The sequence below is a fragment of the Pygocentrus nattereri genome, chromosome 2 (assembly GCF_015220715.1).
Source record: "Pygocentrus nattereri isolate fPygNat1 chromosome 2, fPygNat1.pri, whole genome shotgun sequence".
In the NCBI taxonomy this organism is placed as follows: domain Eukaryota; kingdom Metazoa; phylum Chordata; class Actinopteri; order Characiformes; family Serrasalmidae; genus Pygocentrus; species Pygocentrus nattereri.
Window position 1 is genome coordinate 11,409,310 of NC_051212.1, and position 21,594 is coordinate 11,430,903.

The 21,594-nt window shown below is 41.4% G+C and overlaps 1 protein-coding gene across 1 annotated transcript; it reads left to right on the forward strand.

The window, feature by feature from the left end:
• Window positions 1-3,024: 3,024 nt before the first annotated feature.
• sharpin (SHANK-associated RH domain interacting protein) lies at window positions 3,025-20,364 on the forward strand. Its single transcript, XM_017682655.2, has 8 exons — window positions 3,025-3,374; window positions 8,903-9,077; window positions 11,346-11,435; window positions 12,607-12,748; window positions 12,847-12,937; window positions 14,274-14,589; window positions 15,148-15,242; window positions 16,619-20,364. Exons 1-8 carry the CDS (start codon window positions 3,204-3,206, stop codon window positions 16,742-16,744), a joined length of 1,206 nt encoding a protein of 401 aa, XP_017538144.1. The 5' UTR covers window positions 3,025-3,203; the 3' UTR covers window positions 16,745-20,364.
• Window positions 20,365-21,594: the final 1,230 nt, after the last annotated feature.

Consider the following 21,594-nt stretch of genomic DNA (forward strand, 5'->3'; position numbering starts at 1 on the left):
TGCTAGTCATCAGCAAATCAGCATATGTTGTGTTTTAGATGCTGGTATTCTGGTCAACCAGCATGAACATACTGGGTGACCAGCTAAACTAGTACCAGAGCAGCACAAGACAAGCTTAGACCAGCATGAATGCATGTTCATTTTCACAATTGGCCAAGATGTCTGATGTCTAAAGATAAAGTTGCTAACAAACACAAAGTCAGTAGTCATGAATATATTCGAAATACGTCCCCACACTTTCTCTCAACCCGCTCAAACCACATCCAGGGCTTCAGTAAGGCCACACAACCTTAATGTCCCCTTCTCCCAGCGTCCAGCTACACAGAGATGTTTCGCTCAGTTTTATAGGTCACAGTAAGTCATGCTGTGCCCTACCACATCAAGAAGTCTGGCTGAGCTTAATAAAGGCCCTGATGTGGTTCGAGTGGGGTGCGAGAAGTTTTGAGGATGTATTTACACAAAAAAAAGATTTAGGTGACTACAGACGTCTAGCGTTCGTTAGCAACTCTGGCGCTAATCTAAAGAGCTCAGGTTTTGGACACCAAACATGCCTTGGCTGATCGGCTGCATCTGGAGTTGTAGAACTGAGTTAAACCGAATGAAGTGATGCCAAAGCTTAGTGTTTTTAAAAAAGTGAAGATTATTATTTCTGCTCTGTTCATGATTTTATGACCAGTTCTAAATCATTTACAGCCCAGTTTGACAGCTCAGCACCAGCATCAGTTGTCAATGATTGACAACAAAGTCAATCTTTGACCTCTGACCCAAGGAGCTCTGGTACCTTGTACACTTACAAACTTGGTGTTCGTTATGGACAATCCATGCCTGGCACAGAAGTCCAATAACAATTCACCATTCGGGTTTAGATTAGGCCGTTCTTCCCGAACACACCTCTCCAGGTCTCCCAGTCATTGCCAACATGAGCACTGAAGTCCCCCAGTAAGACTATGGAGTCTGTAGGCGGGACCCTTTCCAGAACCCTGCCCACTCACTCCAAGGAGGCCGAATACTCTGACCTGTTGTTTGGTGCATAAACACAGACAACAGTCCGAGTTTTCCTCTCCGCGATTTTAATTCACACTGAGGCGACCCTCTCGTCCACCGGGACAAACTCCAGCTGCACGGCAGCCAGCCGGGGACTCATGAGTATCCCCACTCCCGCCTGGCGCATCTCACTCAGTGGAACACCTGAGGAGGAGAGGGTCCAATCCCTATATAGAAGTTTGATTCCAGAGCCAACACTGTGAGTAGAGGTGAGCTCAAATATATCTAGGTGGCACCTCTCAACCTCCCTCGAAGCTCCGGCTCCTTCTCCCACAGTGAGCTTACATTCCATGCTCCAGGAGCCAGTTTCCACCGCAGGGGCCTCCCCACCATCTCCCACTGCCTATATGGTTTATTATCCTGGCTTTCTGAAGCTCATGCTGTGTGGGCTAAATGAACTAATGGAACACACCTGAACATTCCCATCACTTTCTATCAGCCAAACTTGCAATACGATCAACACCTTTTGCTCTTCAATGGGCCAAACTGGCATTTTACTTTTTTTTCATTTTAAATCAGTCGCCCATTAAATAACATGAATCAAATAAAGTGCTAAATAGGAAATTAATGGCAGCTGGATTTTCAGCACAAGGGATCATGTATAATTATGCTATGATATTTTGGTTCAGGTGTAGCAGCAGCATCCAAATACAATGCCAGCGCACTCCCCCCGACTCACGCCATTTACATCATAAAACCACAACACACATTCACCACCATAAAAATAATACATCTGCTGATTGTGGCTGCTTACAATGTCGGCTGATACTCAACTTCAATATCAGCATTGTGAAAAAACCCGGTTCCATGCCAGCTCTACCTTTAAAATTTGCACTTACAATTTAATTCTCAGTTGAAAATGAAATTATATGCCTGTGTAAATATTAACTCAAAAGCTTTTTCTCATGATTACTCAGAGCCTCCTATTATTTGAAAAAAAAGGATGTATAGTATGTAAAAATAAGGAGAAAATTTCTCATTATTATGACTTTATATCTCATAGTAAAGACAAATATTTTTCCCCAATAATCATAACATACTTAGTCATAATAATATCCTAATAAATATATACTAGCGAAACAGTAGTTATATTAAACATACATAACAAGATTCTAGGTCATAGTTATGAGAAAGGACTTCATTATTATGAGATATTAAATTATTCTTACGAGATGCTACGTCAACATTTTGAGACAGGATCTCATTATGAAATAGCAAGTCGTATTTATGAGATACTATGTCATAATTATTAGGTAGAATCTCTATTATAAGACAAGTCATAATTATGAAATTTTGAGTCATTATTTTGAGATACTAAGTTGTGATTATGTAGTTGAGTCTATGAGATAGCAAGCCATAATTATGAGATTATAAGATTATAAGATTATTATGAGATTATTATTGTAACATCGTTATTATGATATAGGATTATAGGAGAAATTATGAGATACTAAGTAAAAATGATGAGATACTAAGTAGTAATTATAGGATACTAAGAAGTAATTATAAGAAACTAAGTCATAATTCTGAGATACTAAGTAGTAATGATTATATATTATGTCGTAAATGCGAGATACTAAGTCATAATGATGAGATACTAAGTCTTAGTTGAGATAGTAAATCATAATTATGAGTTACTAAGTCATATTTGGGCAAATACTAAAAAGTAATTGAGATACTATTTCTTAATTTAGATACCAAGTCATAATTCTGAGATATTAAGTCTACGTTGAGATACTAAGTCGTATTTATGAGACATTAAGACGTAATCAAGACATACTAAGCCATAATTGTAAGTCATAATTATGAGACGGTAGTAAATTTTAGATTCGGGACTTTTTTTCTCGTTATGATGATTTAATAAAGGGTCTTATGAAGTGTCAGAAGGGGCTTTTCGACAGAGTCTCTCGGTGAAATGCAGAAGTAAAGTTACGCGGCCCACATTAGCGCTGCTCTCAGCTGCGAGGGGGAAGTAAATACCGGTCGCACTCTCTTCCTGTTTTGGTGGCTGTGTGTGGTGCGCTGCTGTGAGGATGGTGAAGAGGATGAAGACGGTGGTGGTGGTGGTGGTGATGATGATGATGATGATGATGAGGGTGATGAAGACGGCGCACACCTAGTCCCGCTCTCCTCCTCCTCCCCCGGGCTGAGCGCTGACGATGGCGGGCGGGCTGACGGTGCTGATGTCGGTCCGTGTGCGGGCGGCGCTGAGCTCCGGGGCCGCGGCGGGGTCGGAGACGCTGCGGCTGCAGCTCAGCATGAACCCCGAGCGGCCTGGAGAGTTCAGCCTCAGCCTCAGAGACACCTCCAACGGCGGCGGCCGCGTCAGGGTAACTCGGCTCTTCACAGAGGAGAGAGAGAGAGTGAGAGTGAGAGAGCGACAGACGGATTCGCCAGCTTCTTGTTCGAATTTTTCCGTTCCACCTTAAATGGTGCAGCAGTTGCCTACGTTCCATCTTTAAAAAGTAGCATTACTGTTCCAGAATGCAACTACTGGAGCACTTAAGGTGGAACGGGGAAATTCGAGCAAGAAGCTGGCGAATAGGAAGCCAGGAACTGAAGTTCTTACTCTCCAACTTCTCTTTGGAGTTTTCCGTTCCACCTTAAGAGATGTGAAGTGATCTCGTTCAGGAATCGGTCTCGAAATCGCGGTCTAAACTGTTCGAAAATGTAAATGAGTTCTTGGCAGTGATTTCCACAAGAAGACTAAATGAGAGACGCCAGAATGTAACTGCTGCGCCGTTTAAGGTGGACCGGGGAAAAGTTGGAATAGGAAGTCGACCAAAGTTGCGTTTCTTACTATCCAGCTTCTCGTTCACCTTTTCCGTTCCACCTTAAACGATGTGGAGAAGTGTCATTCAGGAGCAGTCAGGGTGTCGGTGTTGGTATCATCATGAACGATACGAGCCGCAGCCAAGGCAGGTTTATTTATACAACACCTGTCATGCTCTGCGGTTATTCAGTTACATTCCACCTTAATTAAGTTCTGTTCCACCTTAAATGGTGTAGTGAAGGATTGTTTCCAATCCAGAATGTAACTGCTGCGCCGTTTAAGGTGGACCGGGGAAAGTTGGAATAGGAAGTCGACCAAAGTTGCGTTTCTTACTCTCCAGCTTCGTTCAAGTTTTCCGTTCCACCTTAAACGATGTGGAGAAGTGTCGTTCAGGAGCAGTCAGGGTGTCGGTGTTGGTATCATCATGAACGATACGAGCCGCAGCCAAGGCAGGTTTGTGTGTTTAACGCCCTCCGTCCTCTGTGGTCCCTCACAGGGCTTTACGAATGAGGAAATGTGAAGATGCTCCAAATGTAGGAGAATAGACGTGATCATGAACTACAGAGCGGAAATAAGCGTTTAACTATAGGTCTAACTAAAAATTACATTACAGTGCCGTTACACGAGAGCGGTACATTGTCAGGATATACAGATATCTGGTTCCTGGTGGTGATTTAGGTGATTTCCACCTAAAGACTAAATTAAAGATGCTTGGAGGAAACAGAGGGACGCGCGTTTTCCTCGAGACTGTTCTTGGATTTTTTAAACCCTTAACGTCTGTAATAACGCAGAGCATTCTGTTGAATGCAGGTATTTAATGTTTTCAGACCGTTTCAAAATGTTCACAGTACATGTTAAAATGCCGTTACGAACAGAACAGCAGAAATGATCTAGAATTACTTAATAACCACCGGGCAGGCAGAACACTATGACCACCTCCTCACTGTCCATTTGATCAGCTCCACTTACTGTGTTGCTGCACTTTGTAGTTCTACAGTTACAGACTGTAGTCCATCTGTTTCTCTGATACTTTGTTACCCTGTTCTTCAGTGCTCAGGACCCCCACAGAGCAGGTACTCATTGGGTGGTGGACCATTCTCAGCACTGCAGTAACACTGACGTGGTGGTGCGTTGTGCTGCTCTGAGTGGATCAGACACAGCAGTGCTGCTGGTGTTTTAAACACTGTGTCCACTCTATTAGACACTCCTGCCTTGTCAGTCCACCTTGTAGATCTAAAGTCAGAGACGACAGCTCATCTGCTGCTGCACAGTTTGTGTTCGTCATCCTCTAGTCCTTTGTCAGTGGTCACAGGACGCTGCCCTCAGGACCCTGTTGCCTGGATATTTTTGGTTGGCATCGTTTTCCATCAACTTCCATTCCAAGTTAAGATTTTTTTTCTCCTGTAAAGGCACCAGTTTAAGGATACAAGGTTTTCACATCATATAGTATTCCTGTGTTGCTTTTGTAGTATCTACAATACAGGTTTATACAGTGCGAGCAAAACACTCTCACTGCTTTCTGTATTTAAAAAAACGTGTCCAGAATTTTGATTTAAAAGCACCCGTGCAAAATAAGATTTTGACCAGAATAGCCGACCACTGTCTGTGAATAACAATGTGCAGAGTTTTTTCCTCTGATGTGAGTCACTGGCCTCTGTGTTTTCAGAGCAGGATTAGCCTGATTAGCCAGCTGGCTTATCGATCATGTCCCAGGAAGCCTAAATAACCAGCCTGCACAGCGTCGCGTCTCACGGCTTATTTAAATACTGTTGGTTTACCGTAAGACTCGTTAGCGTGTGCTGTGGTCTCGCAGCAGTAAATCTCGGGGATTAAAAACAGAAACAGCTGACGTCAGGCTCAACAAACCCGGTTCCAGAAACGTTGGGACAGTGTGTGAAATGCCACTGAAAACCGAAGCTGATTGGTGAATTCTGTTTGACCTGTCTTAAATTGAAAGCAGCACAAAAACAAATTATTTGATGTTTTATCTTTGGAATGTGATTTGTATTTTTTGTAAAAATATACACTCGTTCCTAATATGATGCCTGCAACACGAGCCAGAAAAGCTGGGACAGGAGCATCACCTTTACTTGTAGCAGGACTTAGTAATCATTTGGGAACTGAAGAGACTGATCTGATCTCAGTGGAGAAAAGCAAGCCAATCCAGCACAAGCGCTCTCTGATTCCAGCCATTCTGTTGTAACATGTGCAGAAGGTTTCTTGGTGGTGTTGTGGTGAAATAAGACCCTGAAAAAGAAGACAAAGGTGCCAGATGTTGTATCTGTATTTTAGCGTTAATGATTTCTTTACAGTTGTGCAGGTTACCCACTAATTCACCCCATACCATGGTAGACACTGGCTTTTGAACTACTATGCTGGTGACTTCACATGGACATTCCCATTAACAGTCTGAAAGGTTGAGATGTTAGACCACAGTACATGTTTCCACTGAGCATCAGTACATTTCAGATGAGCCCAGAGAAGTCGGTGGTGTTTCTGACCAGTGTTGACATCTGACTTCTGCTTTGCATAGTACAGTCTTAACTTGCACTTGTGGATGCAGTGTTGGGCGGTATTTATTGACAAACGATTGTTGAGGGTGAAATGCCTCAAATCCTTGCAAGTACTCGTTCAGGAATGTTGGGCCTCATTCACCAATGTTCTTAAGAAGAAATTTCGTCAATCATCCTTGGCGTAAAACCTAGGACTTTCCTGGACGGTCTTTTATGCTCAAGCATGATTATGTCACCTCTTTTAAAAGGCTTTCTGAAAATTTAACAATGTTCCTAGTTTTAAATTGCCCCTGCCTTAACTTTTTTGGAGCATGCTGCAGGCATTCATTTCAGAACAAGCGCATCGCTGTTGTCAGAAGAAAACCTCGTAATTTTACAGGAGAAGGAAAAAACTACTTTACTTTCAATGTAAGTCAATGAAACCAGACTTTCTTCAAGTCATTTTGGGTCATTTCTTTTAATCCATTTATCATGAAATTTACAGACAACGTAAAGGACCACTGGTATTTTCAAAGTATGACAAAAACTGAAAAATGACAAAAATGGTGTTATGAGATTTTCTCCCAACCACAACAGTATATTAGCAAAAAGCAGTACAGGTAGTCGATGTCCTAGACATGTTTGGTGGGCTTCTTTTGTTTAAAACTGGACTGGTGAGGTTAACCTTACTAACAAACACTAAAACTCAGTAGTCTCCCAAATAACCCAAAATGATTTCTGTGAAAATACTTCAGCGAAACCACTCAGACCACATCCAGGTGGTAATTTTAGATTGCTGAGACTTGTCAGTGTGGTTTACGATGCATGGACAAAACTGCGGGCTGCCGCTTCAGACGACAGGGTCTGTATTCACACAACCTCAAAAGTAGGAGTGCTGATCTAGAGTCTAGTCCAAGACTAGAACACCAGCCCTAGTTTACTTTAACAGCTCACAGTAAGTCGTAGCGTGCACTAAACCACATTGACTTGTCTTCACAACTTTAATAAAGACCAGGATGCAGTTTGAGAGACGTTTCCGTGATGTATTTTTACAGAGGTTATTTGAGCTGCTCATGAATGTTGACTTCTGGTGTTTGACAGCAAAGTTAGCCTTGTAGCTTCAGTCTTCATCTTAGGAAGCACTGAAATTTGGGGTTAGTACTAAGAAGTAAGTTTGAGGAAAACACATTCCTGACTCATTTTCTTCAGATCATTCATGGTGGCATTTTCTCACGTAACCGACCTCAACGTCTGGAAGATTGACAGAACTTTGGCTAACTTACATTTGCTAGTGTAGCTGTGTGTGTCCACTTCTCATACTTCACACTGCTATTGTGTTGAAAGCAGCATGTGGAGGCCACGGTCATCAGAAGGCAGTGATATTGTTTAACAGATTTGCATATTATGTGATGTAGTACTTTAGTCTTAAGCGGTCATACATGCCCGTTGTAGAGTTGAACCAGAGGGGGCACTGCAGAAGATTAAGAAGTAGACTTGTGTCGATCGGCCATGCATTAAAAACAACATTGTTCACAATATCAGCTTCACTTACCATATAAGAGCACTTTGTAGGTCTGCAACTATAGACTGTAGTCCATCTGTTTCACCGCAGTAACACGGACGTGGTGATGGTGGTGTGTTAGTGTGTGTTGCGCTGGTCTGAGTGGATCAGACACAGCAGTGGTTCTGGAGTTTTTAAACACCTCAGTGTCGCTGCTGGACTGAGAATAGTCCACCAACCAAAAATATCCAGCCCACAGCATCCTGTGGGCAGCATCCTGTGACCACTGATGAAGGACTAGAGGACGACCAACACAAACTGCAGCAGCAGATGAGCTGTCGTCTCTGACTTTACATCTACAAGGTGGACCGACAAGGTCCTGGCCATTGAACTATAAAGTGTACCTATATGGTAAGTGGACATGGTAAAATGGACAGTGAGCGTAGATAAAATGAGGTTGTTTTAATGTAATGGCTGATCGGTGTATTTCAGTTTTTAATGACGAATTAAGGTTCACAGCTGTAGTTGTTACTAGATGACCTGGCGGCGTTTACTGAATGTAGGGTTGCACGATTTGGGAAGAATATCTAATCGCGATTTCTCTGAACAGTGTTATGACTGTCATTTAAACTGCAGTTATTTTCTATAAAATGAGGCCTGTTTTTTGGCCATGAAGACCAGCACATTCACTTTTTCTGCCTCGAGGCTTGAACACTAAACATGGTGTGCCAGACTCCACATTAAAAACTTGTTAATACAACATTGTTGATAATATAGGCTATAGTTAAATTTATAGATATTGTGGCTTTCAAATTGCAGTTCAATATAAAAGTGATTTATCAGCTCTGATTGAATGAATCATTCACTGACTGCTTAAAGGTTAAATCACAGAAAGCCAATGAGTTTTTAACTGATAGAACCAAGGAATTTTAAAGCCACCAAAGTAAAGCAATAGCTACCCAACTTAAGCTGGTCATCAGCAGGAGTGGCATATTTTCACTGGCTACACAAAATGGTCCTGGCTTGTAAATTCAAAGAAGAAAACTGTATGTACCAACGTGGCTTTATAAAAAATTCTTTTCTCTCTTTTAGTCTCTAGCGGAGTTTGATCTGCGCACTGTGAAGTATGATATCAAGTCGCCTCGCTGTCATGAGTTGGTTGTGACCAAGCCGCCACACGACACCTTCAGCTTCACCTTCCGCAGCGAGCAGGAGGCTCAGGAATGGGCCACCATCATGCTGTCTTCGCTGAGAGAAGCTCAGAGAGGTCAGAGTTTACTTCCACTTTCATTCATGCCCACTAGAGCAGGGCCTGTTCCCACTTCCAGTCCAAAGGACAGTCATAACCCACCAAGACCATTGCACCTTCTGAGCCTGTGTCATAACTGGCTGTTCCGTTGTTTTTCAGTCATATTTTAAGCGCCACATCATTGTGATTGTGGTAGAATTTAGGACCACCTTAGAGCAGTGCTTTCAAGATAAAACTACTCTCATTCAGAATGACCGGCAGCTGAAAACCCACAGAGTGATACTTTAGCCTGCAGAACCATTAAATATGACTAGTAGCAACAAGAAAAGAAGGAATTTGTAATTATTTACAGTTGTATGCAAATGTTTGAGTTCCCCTGATCAAATTACATGTTCTCTTGATTTTAAAAATTAGGTACACATCCTCTACAGACCACACACTTCTGCACATTATAAAGGGGAATTCCACCAATTTCTCATAATTTCTGCCTGATTCAATCATTGAAACCAAGTTATTCAGAGTGTTTCATTGTAGAGAAGCTTACCGACTCTGTTTTGTTGCGGCAGTAGTCATAGGAACCCAGGGTCACAATGCATAGCTTTCTTTATTTATCTGAATCTGCACGTCTAATGAGATTTATATGTAATATGGATGATAAAATAGTAACAGTAAGACCATTAGGGATGACTGTTGTTAGTAACACAGCACACAGTTCCATATGTAAACACACCTGCTTCAGTTCATGAATTAATTATTAATCCTTTCGTTGTTGAATCAGGTGTTTGAGCAGGAGAGAAGGGCAGTAATGTGGCTGCACAGTATTTTCACAGTTACTGTTGGACTAGTCTTGCTGGACTAGACCTGATCTGGTATAGAGAGTGTCTGGGGACAACCATGAGAAATTTTGGGGTAAATGTGAGTGGAAACGTAGATTAGATTGCTAAACCAATCCAGTGCCTCACAGAAGTGGAGCTGAAAGTAGTTGGTGATTGTGCGCTCACCAACATTGTCCGACAGACAACAAGCACATTGTTAGCTCATGGGTGTAACGTAAGTTAGTTTGACTGAAAAGACCCCCCAATGTGTTTCACGTGTGCAGTACAAATAATTATTACTTCTTGAAAGAAGAAACAGTTGAGTTAGCCAATGATGGCTTTTTGCATACTAGGTTTTCTGCTAGTATTATTGGTATCACTCCAGATGTTAAAGGAGCACAGAATAGAGGCATTTGGGTGGGTTTTAGAGGGGGGCATATCCTTGCTAGCAGCACCTTTTGGCACCAACAATATAGCACCAACATGTTCAACAAGATGCCCCCAGCCTCCTTTCCCAGGAGACTACTGTTGGACTCAAAAATCACATTCAGCTACAACAACTAAAAATATCTCAATTTAAAGCACGTTGTCAGTTTCATATCCTTTTTTTATATGTGTGAAAGCTCTGAATGTAAGGATACGTACGGTGTAGTGGCTTTTGAGAAGAAACATCTGATGATTTTACAGGCTAAACAGCAGCAAGTTAACACTGTAGCCTACAACACTAACCACCATAGCATGTCTGAAGTTACGCTGAGATTTGCTGACAGTATTATCTCCAGTGTACTTGCCAAATATACCAAGGCTATGATATTAACTGCTAGCTATCAATGATCAAATGGTGAAAGCAGTCATACAAGACCAGACTCCTACCTCTTAGAATGGATAAAGATGTATAAACTGGAAAATAAAAGCCACATTAACATTTCAAAGTAACATTTGAAATCACTGGTGAAATCTGACAGAAATCTCATAGATAGTTTGATGCATTTTGGCTCAAATAATATATTTTTTCCAACTTGGTCTGCCTACTGCACATGCACATATCTCCATAATGAGGTGGCAAGTAGAGGTGGGCAGTATGAAAATATTTTGTCATATTGTCATTTTGCCCTTGTGATAAGCAAAACCTTTTTCTGAGTGTATCTTGGATGTCGTTCACACTTACAGAACACTTACCTTGAGCGTTACAAGCTTTCCTATTCACTTTCAACCACTGAACTGTCTGCTCCTCCTTTGTAATGTCTCTGATCAGATATCCCCCAAAAAAAAAAAACAATGTAGGTGTCTTGATGGAAAGTTGTGTGCCACAGTTTCTCATTGTAATTTTCTGTGAAGTTTGTTTACCTTTGCAACTGTAACTACAAAAGAATACATTTGTAGGTGGAGCATAAACAGGTCAATTATAGTATCTGCTGTTCATTTTTGCAGACATGCTTCTCTTAAACCAATTGCTCTTTCTGTCTTTCAGTTGCCAGTATTGCCTCTCATCCCACTGACGAAGAACTACACTATCTGAAGCCCATAGAAAACAATGCAACCTTGTCATTATCAGCTAAAGGTGACTTTTGGTATTTCTTCCATAATTTTATGAGAGGGGAAACATCACCTGCTCTTTCAAAGGGGAACTGCAAGCCTGCTTTATACCCAGCCAGTATTGTTTTGTCAGTGACAAATCTGTTGTAAATCTGTTGTAATCTGTTGTCTTTCTTATATGTAGCACTTGCATACATTAGATCCGTTGTGCATCAGATGAGAGGGTGTTTTGAACTGATTGTAGAAAAAGCAGTACACAAATATGACTGCACTTCTAGACTACTTCGTTTAAGCAATACACGAGAGGGAGTGTTACTGCAAAATAACATCACGGCTGTGATTTGGTCGTAGATCATCACAGCCGTGATGTTACAGCAATAACACACAACCTTGAATGTTCTGTTGCTTTTATATAACAGTTAAATTGATGAAGTAAGAGATTAATAAATTGGGCAGTGAAGTGACACAGCTTGTTGCTACATCAGAGTAACGAGCTCCGGCCACTCGCTGCACAACCAGCAGTTCGTTCTCCAGCTCCTTAAATTCCCGAACTGTCATCACCACTGATTTCAGTCGGCAGCTGTGACAGAAGAACAGCTAAACAAAACCTGGAATCAGCCAGAAATGAACCCAATGCCATTCGCCAAACGTGTCATCTGATCTTTAGAGTCTGACCGAATGAGACTGAGCCATAAAACTGTTGCAATATCAAGTTTAGCTCAGTTTCTAGATCAGTTTTAATGTCGTTTTGTTCCAGCCGGTCTGTGAAGCTTCTTACAGCCCATTTAGTTTGGCAAATGGTATTGGGTTCATTTCTGGCTGATTCCAGGTTGTTTAGCTGTTCTTCTGTCACAGCTGCCGACTGAAAAGCTGCTCAGTGGTGACGACAGTTTGGGAATTTTGTGTCGGCTCATATTCAGAGTCGGACTAATCTTAAAAGTGTCCGTTTTTTGGCTCAGTAAGAAGTAAAAATGTTCAAACAGCTTGAGCGTCTCCTACAACTGTCGAAGTCGTTGCTTAGCAACGGCGTCTTAGTGGAGTGATAGTGTTTGTGAAAAACCTGTGATATTCTGGTGAAATGGCAGCAGTTAGAACGCTTCTCAACCAGCTTTGCGTAACCGGAACTAACTAATAGACTAATCACGGCTGTGCTTTTTCCACATTCTTTGACAATTATGCATTTGTTGGCTGTCTAGAGGAGCTGTGTGCTGACCTGGCCAGAGCCATAGAAGCTGGAGATGCACAGACAGCAGTGCAGCACGCTACAACGCTGGCCCACCACCAGATATCACTCACTATACAGCCGGCTCTAAAGAACTTCGAAGACGGGGAGATCAGGTGAGGGAGGGAGGACAAAAGACAGATAGTACCAGTAGAGAATAAACAGTAGCGATTAGAAGCAGCATCAGTAACATGTCTCTGTTCTCTACATGCAGCTTAGCCGTCGCAGTGGAAGATGCCACATCGTCTTGTTGTGTCACGGTAAAAGTCGTTCCCCATATGACTGTGGGCTCCCTCAAGCAGCAGGTGAGTCAGACTCAAGTCTGGACAAAACAAAATGCTTTCAGACGGTACTTCCAAAACGTTTAATGATGCCAATACGCATTCAAAATGCTTTCAAAAGGTTTGAAACATCAAACTTTAAAAAATACTGTTTAATACATTTTTAAACCAGGTTTTAAAGAAAGCAGATGTTTTGTGAAAATACCTAAACATATGCACGTTTTCTTCATACGAGCAGTCAGGCTTTTGTAGGACATTTAAATCATTACTTAGTTCTTCTTACCAAGAAAGGTACTTTGTTGAACATGAAGCTAAGTGTTGTAAAATTAGTTTAGTGATTATGGATTCACAGTGAAACCAATATTTTATACAGTATTTATTTGTGTATTTATTGTGCCCAAGAAAAAGAATCATTTATTTACTGATTCAGTCATTTGTATCCATCAGATTAAGTTCTAGCAGCCAGCAGTAACGTCCGGGTTTATTAACTGAAACTCAAAGTAATCCTGGTAATTAATTGAAAACACAAATAAGGCAAGTAAAAGCACCCAAATATTAGTGTGTCTTTCATTTATGTAGGTCAGTATTTAGCATTTTATTTAGGTTATTTATTATTTTTTTTGTATGACAAGCCTTTTAGGCTTGGAGAGCACAAGCACTGCTCAGCCAGGCTTGTTGGATGCTCTGTTTTGTATATTCAGGCTTCCTCTCTCTTTCCAAGATGTCAATAAATATTTATGGTTGATTTAGGAATGTATAGTGTATCTGTAATATTCCTTACAGACATTTTGTAACAAAGAAACAATGTTTTTTTCTGATTTATTATAAACAAATAAATCAGACAAAAAACATTGTTTTTCTTTAAGAATGTTAATGAAATTCGTCGGGTGTAGCAGTGGAGATCTCCGGGTTGGAACATGCGCATTTGGATTAGAGTCCCAAAATTAGTTTTGAAGTGGGGGGTGGTTGGTGAATGTTTTTTAACTTGCTATTGTTCAGCTGGACCCAGAGAATTGATTATTAAGTAATAATGTCGCTGAGATTGTGTGCTTTTGAATATGGTAGAGTGTATGGTATTATTTCCTTAATACATTAGTGACCAGACAAAAAGAACAAATTGTATTAGAGGTGTCCCAAGGTAGTTTATGCCTTCAAAACAAATGTTCTGAAAGTAAAATAAATAATTAGATAAATAAATAAAAGGTGAGGTGTCCTCAAAGCTTTGATCTTACAGATCATCAAGGGTCTGTTAACTGTTGGGTCATGCAATATTGCAGTTACACGTCGATGACATGTTAGTTGTGCAGTTCACAGAAAGAAAACTTGCTCTCCTCTGTATTTCTGTTCATTTTGCTCACAGATGTTCGCAGAATACGGCTTCCATCCTCGAGTGCAGCGCTGGGTTATAGGTCAGTGTTTGTGCTCCGACCAGCGCTCGCTGGGTTCGTATGGCGTGTGCCGGGATGGAGACACGGCTTTCCTCTACCTCCTCTCCGCACGGCACGCCCGCCTCAGCCGACAGCAGTGTCAGCAGGACCAAGAGAGCGCCCTCCTGTCACCTGCGCCAAAACCAGCACCGGCACCAGCACCGAATGCAGCAGGAGGCAGCGGCCCGGCCAGCCATGACTGGAGGGGCTATAGCACACTGCCCCCCAGACTCCATCACTCCAGTACAGGTCTCTGACTAGGAATGCTTTTCATTATGTGCATGTTTTTCTCCAGTTTTCTCCACAATTTAGTCAATTTCAAACTCTCCCCACCAGTCAGGACGGGTGGTATAATGGTAATGAGGTGTACTGTGGTATAATGTAACAAATTCTACAAATTTGTCAACGTTGTGTTTGAAATGTTCCTGTATGTTATGTTTGTAGTTGTGTTCGTCATTTGACTTTAATGTGAGATGCAGTGTCAGCTGAATAATATAGTTTATTTCATTTTTTTTTTTACTCATACATGCCTTATTTATTTTTAATAAGTACACACATAGTGAGTGTGAATATCCATATATTTGAATACCCACACCTGTTGGATTATATGAATGCCTTCATTTAACTCACAGAGACTCTCATTTAAGGATTGGTTTGAGGGCTAATTTGCCTAATTCTCTAAGTCTCTTTTCTGCAGTATCAGTTTTGCATATGCCAATTTCGTGATGACTGTTAATGAATGCTTTATTGTGCAGCCCTAGTAGAGCTGATCTTCAGTACATTGTTGACTGTGTTTTGGCTGAACAGGCAGCAGTGGTGGCGGAACAGAAAAACACAGCGTCAGTGAGATCATGAACCTGGAGATGCTGCAGCTGGGTGGCCCCAACATGAGACAGAATACGGTACAAGTACCTTTTGATTCACACTGCCACCCATGCTTGTCAACTTTAAAGTGTTCATTGAAGCAGCAGTTTCTTTATACTCAATCTGTGTCTCTTCAGATACGCTGTAGACTCTAGGGCTGGGCTTCCTCCACTGCACTTGTTTGAGCCTTGTGCTCAGGAAGACCAGCTGAATGCACTCTTTCTATTCAAACTACAAGCTTGAAGCTGTTTTGCCACTGTTCTATAACCTCCTGGGTTCAAAGGGCATTTTATTGATTTTGCAAGTATTTTCACCTTAAAAAGGCATTTCTTAAAATTTACACAATGGGGAAATTTCACCTCTGCAACCTAACCCACCCGTGCAGTGAAACACCACATACACACTAAGGGGCAGCAAGCACATTTTCCCGGAGTGGTGGACAGCCCTATCCGCAGTGCCCGGGGTGCAGTTGGGGGTTAGGTGCCTTGCTCACGGGCACTTCAGTCACGTACTGACGGCCAAGGGGATCAAACCAGCAACCTTCCGGTTGCAAGGCCGGTTCCCAGTCAGCCCACGACTGCCCTGACTGTTGATCTATTGAGCACAAGGACGGTGGTGCACTCTTGGATTCTCAGCCACATTGCTGGGAAATAAACTCTGGTCTTAGTGACAGAACAACTCAGACAAGCTTCTTGGTCAGCTGTGTCACATGGGAAACTTAGTACTTCATGCAACCTTCTTTCATCAGCGTGACAGCAGTGAGTCTTCTCCAGTGATGGTTGATGAGACTGGAGAATAAAGGAATCTGAGATTGCTCTCAGAGTCCATCTTGTGGACTCTTCTCTTCAGCTCACCCAACAGATTTGAATGGGGTTTAGGTAAGATATTCTCAGTGTTACAGCAGCAAAGGGATAGCAAGACACTCAAGAAAAAGAGAAGAAAAGAAGGGGCCATGTCAAAACCTTGATTCTGTGGCTTTTGACTATTTTTATATGGATTTGGTCGGATGTTTTGAATAATTGTCCTGTTGGAAGATCCAGTGATGACTGTTAGCTTTTTGCAGAGGCAGCTATTTTCAGGTTTTCATTTGAAAATCTGCAGTACTGAGAATGTTCCACCAACCAAAGAGTACCTGCTCTGTGAGGGTCCATGGGGGTCCTGACCACTGAAGAACAGGGTAAAAGGGGGTAACAAAGTATCAGAGAAACAGATGGACTACAGTCTGTAACTGTAGAACTACAAAGTGCAGCTATACAGTAAGTGGAGCTGATAAAATGGACAGTGAGTGAAGAAACAAGGAGGTGGTCATAATGTTGTAAAAACCCAGCCCTATGCTAATTTCACTTTACTGCCGAGTTCATCCCTTTTCTCTACAGATTTGCCTAAATGCTAACCTGTGTTTTTTGTTCTCTAGACGGGTTGGTCATGCCCTTCCTGCACCTTCATAAACAAGTCCACGAGGCCAGGCTGTGAAATCTGCAGTACGGAAAGACCCGACGCACAGCTCAGCAGCTCTCAGCCGGTGACGCTTCATTTATAAGAGTCCACCAAATTGCACTGTGATCAAAGTATGTACTGTATGTATGATGAGCTGAAGTGTTTCAGGAAAAAGGAAGCAAATATGAACGAGGAAACTGAATACACGACAAACCACCAATGTGAGTGCAGAAAAAGACTGACGGACCTTTCGTGCACACACATCCAGCTGGTAAAGAACACAGTGCACTAGATTTACTCGATGTGCCGAGTGAACAGAGGAAAAACAGCCTACCTGGACTGTATTAAGGACTGCATCATGGATGTTCTGTTGCATGCAGCGTGCCATGTTCTCTTCCTCAAACCACTATTCCTCAAAGACGTTTCCGGTCACTTTGTGATGAGCCTGCTGCAGACGGAGGGAACGAGCAAGAAACATGCAAACGTTGGGCAGCTCACATGGTGGTTTAGGTCTGGAAGCCCATTCCGGTCATGTGGAGTTGGGGGAAAATGCAGCTGAGGTTTTTTTTTTCCCCCCTTTTCTTTGTTTCTGGCCCAAATTTTGACTTAGTATTTCATTATAGACTTTTTTTATTTTTAAATAATGACTTTTCTCAAAAATATTGATTTACTTTGTTGAAATAATGACTTCTCAAATTATTGATTCACTATGTCAAAATAATGGCTTACTGTCTCAAATGTTTGACATGGGCTATGATCACGTTACAAGCCTCATTGCACAATTAAGATTTTTGGCTCAGATCTGATCTTTTTTAACCTGATTATTCACATTGGTGTAAGTATGTGACTCAGATCTGTCATTAATGTGTCCTGAAACAACCCATATGTGCACATCCTAAAGAATAAAAGCTCTCAGCCGTTCATTGTTATCACTTCAGGTTAGGTGCTGCTTCTGCATTAATACTGCATGATGGTGCATGCGCAGTGTAAAATAAAAAAACAGGAATTGCGATTTGACCGTTCTCATAGAGGACGCATGGCTTCAAACCGGATAGGCATCCGATCTAGGACCACATCCAATCTAGGACCACATAGGTTCTTGTTTGAAAAGATCAGATTTGTATGTCCACACAGCTCTGAAAACATCAGATCTGTGTCAAGTTAAAGCAGAAAACTGGATTTGAGCTGCTTCAGCCTGATGCGTACGCAGCCTTAATATCTCACAATAATGACTTATTTACTCAGAATTGTAACTTGGTATCTTATAATAATGCCCAATATTCTTAATGTGACTCACCATAATGGCTTATTGTCTTAAAATCTGACTTAGTATCTTCATGAAATTAATATTTTTTTATTAAATTTCTCCAGAATTTAATATAGCAAATCCAAATTTGGGCTTTGCTGAACATATTGGCAAAAAAAAAAAAAGTCATAAGACATAAGTCAAAATTTAGAGAAGTCATTTTATTTCAGAACGCTCAGTCAAAATTTTGGTTTCAACACTGACTATAGCCAAATGGCCAAGGCTGCAAATCATCAGAACAGTTGAATCTTCACACATTCACAAATATGCACCATTAGTGACAAACCACTAATTTTCACTCTCAGGATTCATTCGAATCGAGTCGGAGATGAAACTAATTGCATCCAGTCAGATTTTGTTGGGAATCACCACTTGTAACCACGTGACGGCGGCCTCCTTATTTCTATAGGGTTTTTGATGAATATTTCTAATGACTAAGCACTTGTTTTTGGTACTGAAGCAAGTTTGTTAGTTGTATATTCCATATAAATGAAAAACATGTTTCCATAATTCTGGCCACACATTCTCCCAAAATTTTGACATCAAGATCCACTGGCTGGGTGGTCTGAGTGACCACTGCAGTTATGTTATATCCATCTACCTGTGAACGCTGCTGCTAGAAACAGGAGGAAAAAATAACATGTGGGGCTTTTATTTTTTCTCTCCTCTTCATGGCAGGAATGGGCTTCTATTCTTTGGAGTACAAAGTCTCCACAAGCAACTCAGCAATTTTAACCTCTTTTAAACAACAGCTACAGTGTCCTCTCCTCAAGTGTAAATACTCGCTCTGAGTCTGTGAAGATCTTCACATGCAGACTGAGGTCAAAGCCTTGTTCCGGTGATTTTCTCTCATTTTATTACGTGAATCACACTAAGGTTTTTGTAGGGTTTGTCGACGTTGGGATTGATAATGCAAGCTAAAAAGAAAATTTCCGATCAGTTTTTTTCTGCTGCATGCAAGTCCTTTCCAAAATTACTTGTACAGTGGGCATGCAAAAGTTTTGACGTCCCTGGTCATATGACATGGTTTGTTGTTTTTCTAAGTAAAGATAAGTTACACATCCTCTACAAAGAGCAGACTCTTCTGCATATTTGGGTACAGTTATTGTTTATTTGCTGAATTTGACACACATACACACACATCTTCTAAGCCGCTTATCCTTCTGGGTCACGGGAGGAGCTGGAGCCCAATCCAGCAGCCTTTGGGTGGAAGACAGGATACACCCTGGACAGGTCACCAGTCCCTCACAGGGCAGACACACACACACACACACACACACATTCTCACACATGGGGGCAGTTTAGCATGTCCAGTTGGCCTGACTGCATGTCTTTGGACTGTGTGAGGAAACCCACATAGACACGGGGAGAACATGCACACAGAACTCCACACAGAAAGGACCCTGGATGCCCAGCCAGAGAGTCGTACTCAGGCCCTCTTTGCTGTGAGGCAACAGCGCTACCCACTGCGCCAACGTGCCGCCTGAATTTAACACAGTGGGGGGAGAAAAAACATCAAATGTGGCCTTTTGCAAAAGTTATGGCACATTTTTAAATGGCATTTTTCCAATATGTTAAACTCAGCAAATAAGTAAAAAAAGTGCACTTAAATTTGCAGAAAATGTGAAATTTAAAATGTGTCCGAAAATCAACATGTAATTTCACTGCGGTTGTTTACGACTGTAAACATGTTCTACTGAAAAGCTACTTTTACCCAAAGAGCAACAGCTTTGCCGACATTCATGATTCTCTTCTGATGAGATCCTGCTAAAATCTTACTGTGCTGTTTTTGAAAATGTACTGTCTGGTGATCTCTTTGTTTTCTATTTTAATCATGAGGTGAAAGATAATTTACAAATATTCAGATACTTGATATCGTTACTTGACCTCAGTCTGCCCTCATGCCAGTTCCTTGTTGTTCCTCTTGTTAAGAATCATCGTAGTGGGGCGGAAGAGCCGTATGTAGCAGCTTGGTAAAATACCCTTCACCGAGACCTTGTAAGCAGCCACAACCGGCACGACCTCGCTGAATATACAACACACTGAGAAATCGGAGTCTGACCAGTCACACAGTGGCTCTTATTTTAACGTTTGACTCGAGTTTCTGACTGCAAATAATACATTTACGGTAATAAATGACATTGTGTTAGTTTTAGGGACAGTAGATTTGATTCACCCTGGAGACATGTAGCCGTCATTACCACATTCTGGGTGTGTTGATTTTGCCATAACTTTTCATCTGCCAGACAGAAACAGGGTAATTTGTAGGTTCTTTTATTTTTATATTATTATTTAATAGAAGGTGAGGTAAATTTGACTGGATTTGAACGGACGCCTTTATACAGATGGATTTCTTGTTCATACCTGTTGAAAACATAACATTTAACAAATTCAATAAATGCAAACTATTCATTTTTTTTTCAGGTTTATATTGAATTCCACAGATTTTTCAACGTTGCTCCCTAATTCAGTCATTCGTCGTGGTTTGATGTGAAATGGTATGTTGTAAAGAACCGTACGGACAGGTGTTGATGACCACAGCAATGGAAATACAGCCATTTGATTTTCCATCTAAAACATCCACTGAACCTACAAGTGTCTTCTGTGTTTTTAAGTTATGTAAAAAAAATCTGTCAAAGTTGTAAATCCAAAAAAGTTTTCTATTTTTCTATTTTGCATTGCGACACCCTTCGTCTACCTCTCTGCCTTGAATGTGTTAAAACGTATATATTTTAGGCCCAAACCTTGTCTTGAAACTAAAAACAGTGTATTCATAAGCATTTCAAGTGAAGGAGTTTTTAGAGGTGGATGTCTGGTTCCTATCACCAGCACTGTGAACAAGTTTCTCTAGAACAGAGCATTTCACACCCAATCACTCTGAATGGCTTTGTTTACATTATAACCGTTTAATTTTGCAGACATTGTGGAAAGTCATTGGGATTCCACTCTAAAGACATGTCTCATCCAACAATGCTCGTGTTGACGATGAATAAAGGTCAGTGGGGGATAATCAGCCTGGATGGCATGCCCACTCCAGGTAAGGGGAAAGGACTTGCCCCAGGTGGAGGAGTTTGAGTATCTTGGGTTCTTGTTCACGAGTGACAGGAAGAGGCGGCAGCAGTAATGCGGTCACTGTATCGGACTGTAGTGGTGAAGAGGGAGCTGAGCCATAAGGCGAAGCTCTGTTTACCGGTCGGTCTACATCTGCGAGCGGCTTGGGGTCCCCGGGAATGAGCTGGAGGAAGTTGCAGGGGACAGGGTCGTCTGGGATTCTCTGCTCTCTCAACTGCTACCACGACCCTATCTGGACTAAGTGGGGAATGACGATGACGATGAACTCCTTGAGACCACCGGTGGTTCCAAAATGCACTTTGTCATATTCTTTATAACTTTCATAAGCTACATTCAGAAGGTGGGTGTCATATGAGGCTGTAACTGTCTTCTTTCCAGTCAAATAGATGGTGATGTCATTTTAAACCCTTATAATAAAAGAAGCTGAACTGAATTTATTTTTTTTTCTACTGAAAGTCGACATATTTTTCCACAAATCTGGGCTATAAACTATAAACAGATGGCGTCTCTTCAGTGATCTGCTCTCTAAACATTTTTATATAAATATTTGTATAAAATAAAAATTTACATTTATT

What these genes read in the sequence shown, in the direction of transcription:
- sharpin (XM_017682655.2), top strand. Translation starts at nt 3,204, where the DNA reads ATGGCGGGCGGGCTGACGGTGCTGATGTCGGTCCGTGTGCGGGCGGCG. An exon ending in ACGGCGGCGGCCGCGTCAGG is followed by an intron (nt 3,375 to 8,902) that starts GTAACTCGGCTC and finishes TCTCTCTTTTAG; the next exon opens with TCTCTAGCGGAGTTTGATCT. An exon ending in CTTGTCATTATCAGCTAAAG is followed by an intron (nt 11,436 to 12,606) that starts GTGACTTTTGGT and finishes TTGGCTGTCTAG; the next exon opens with AGGAGCTGTGTGCTGACCTG.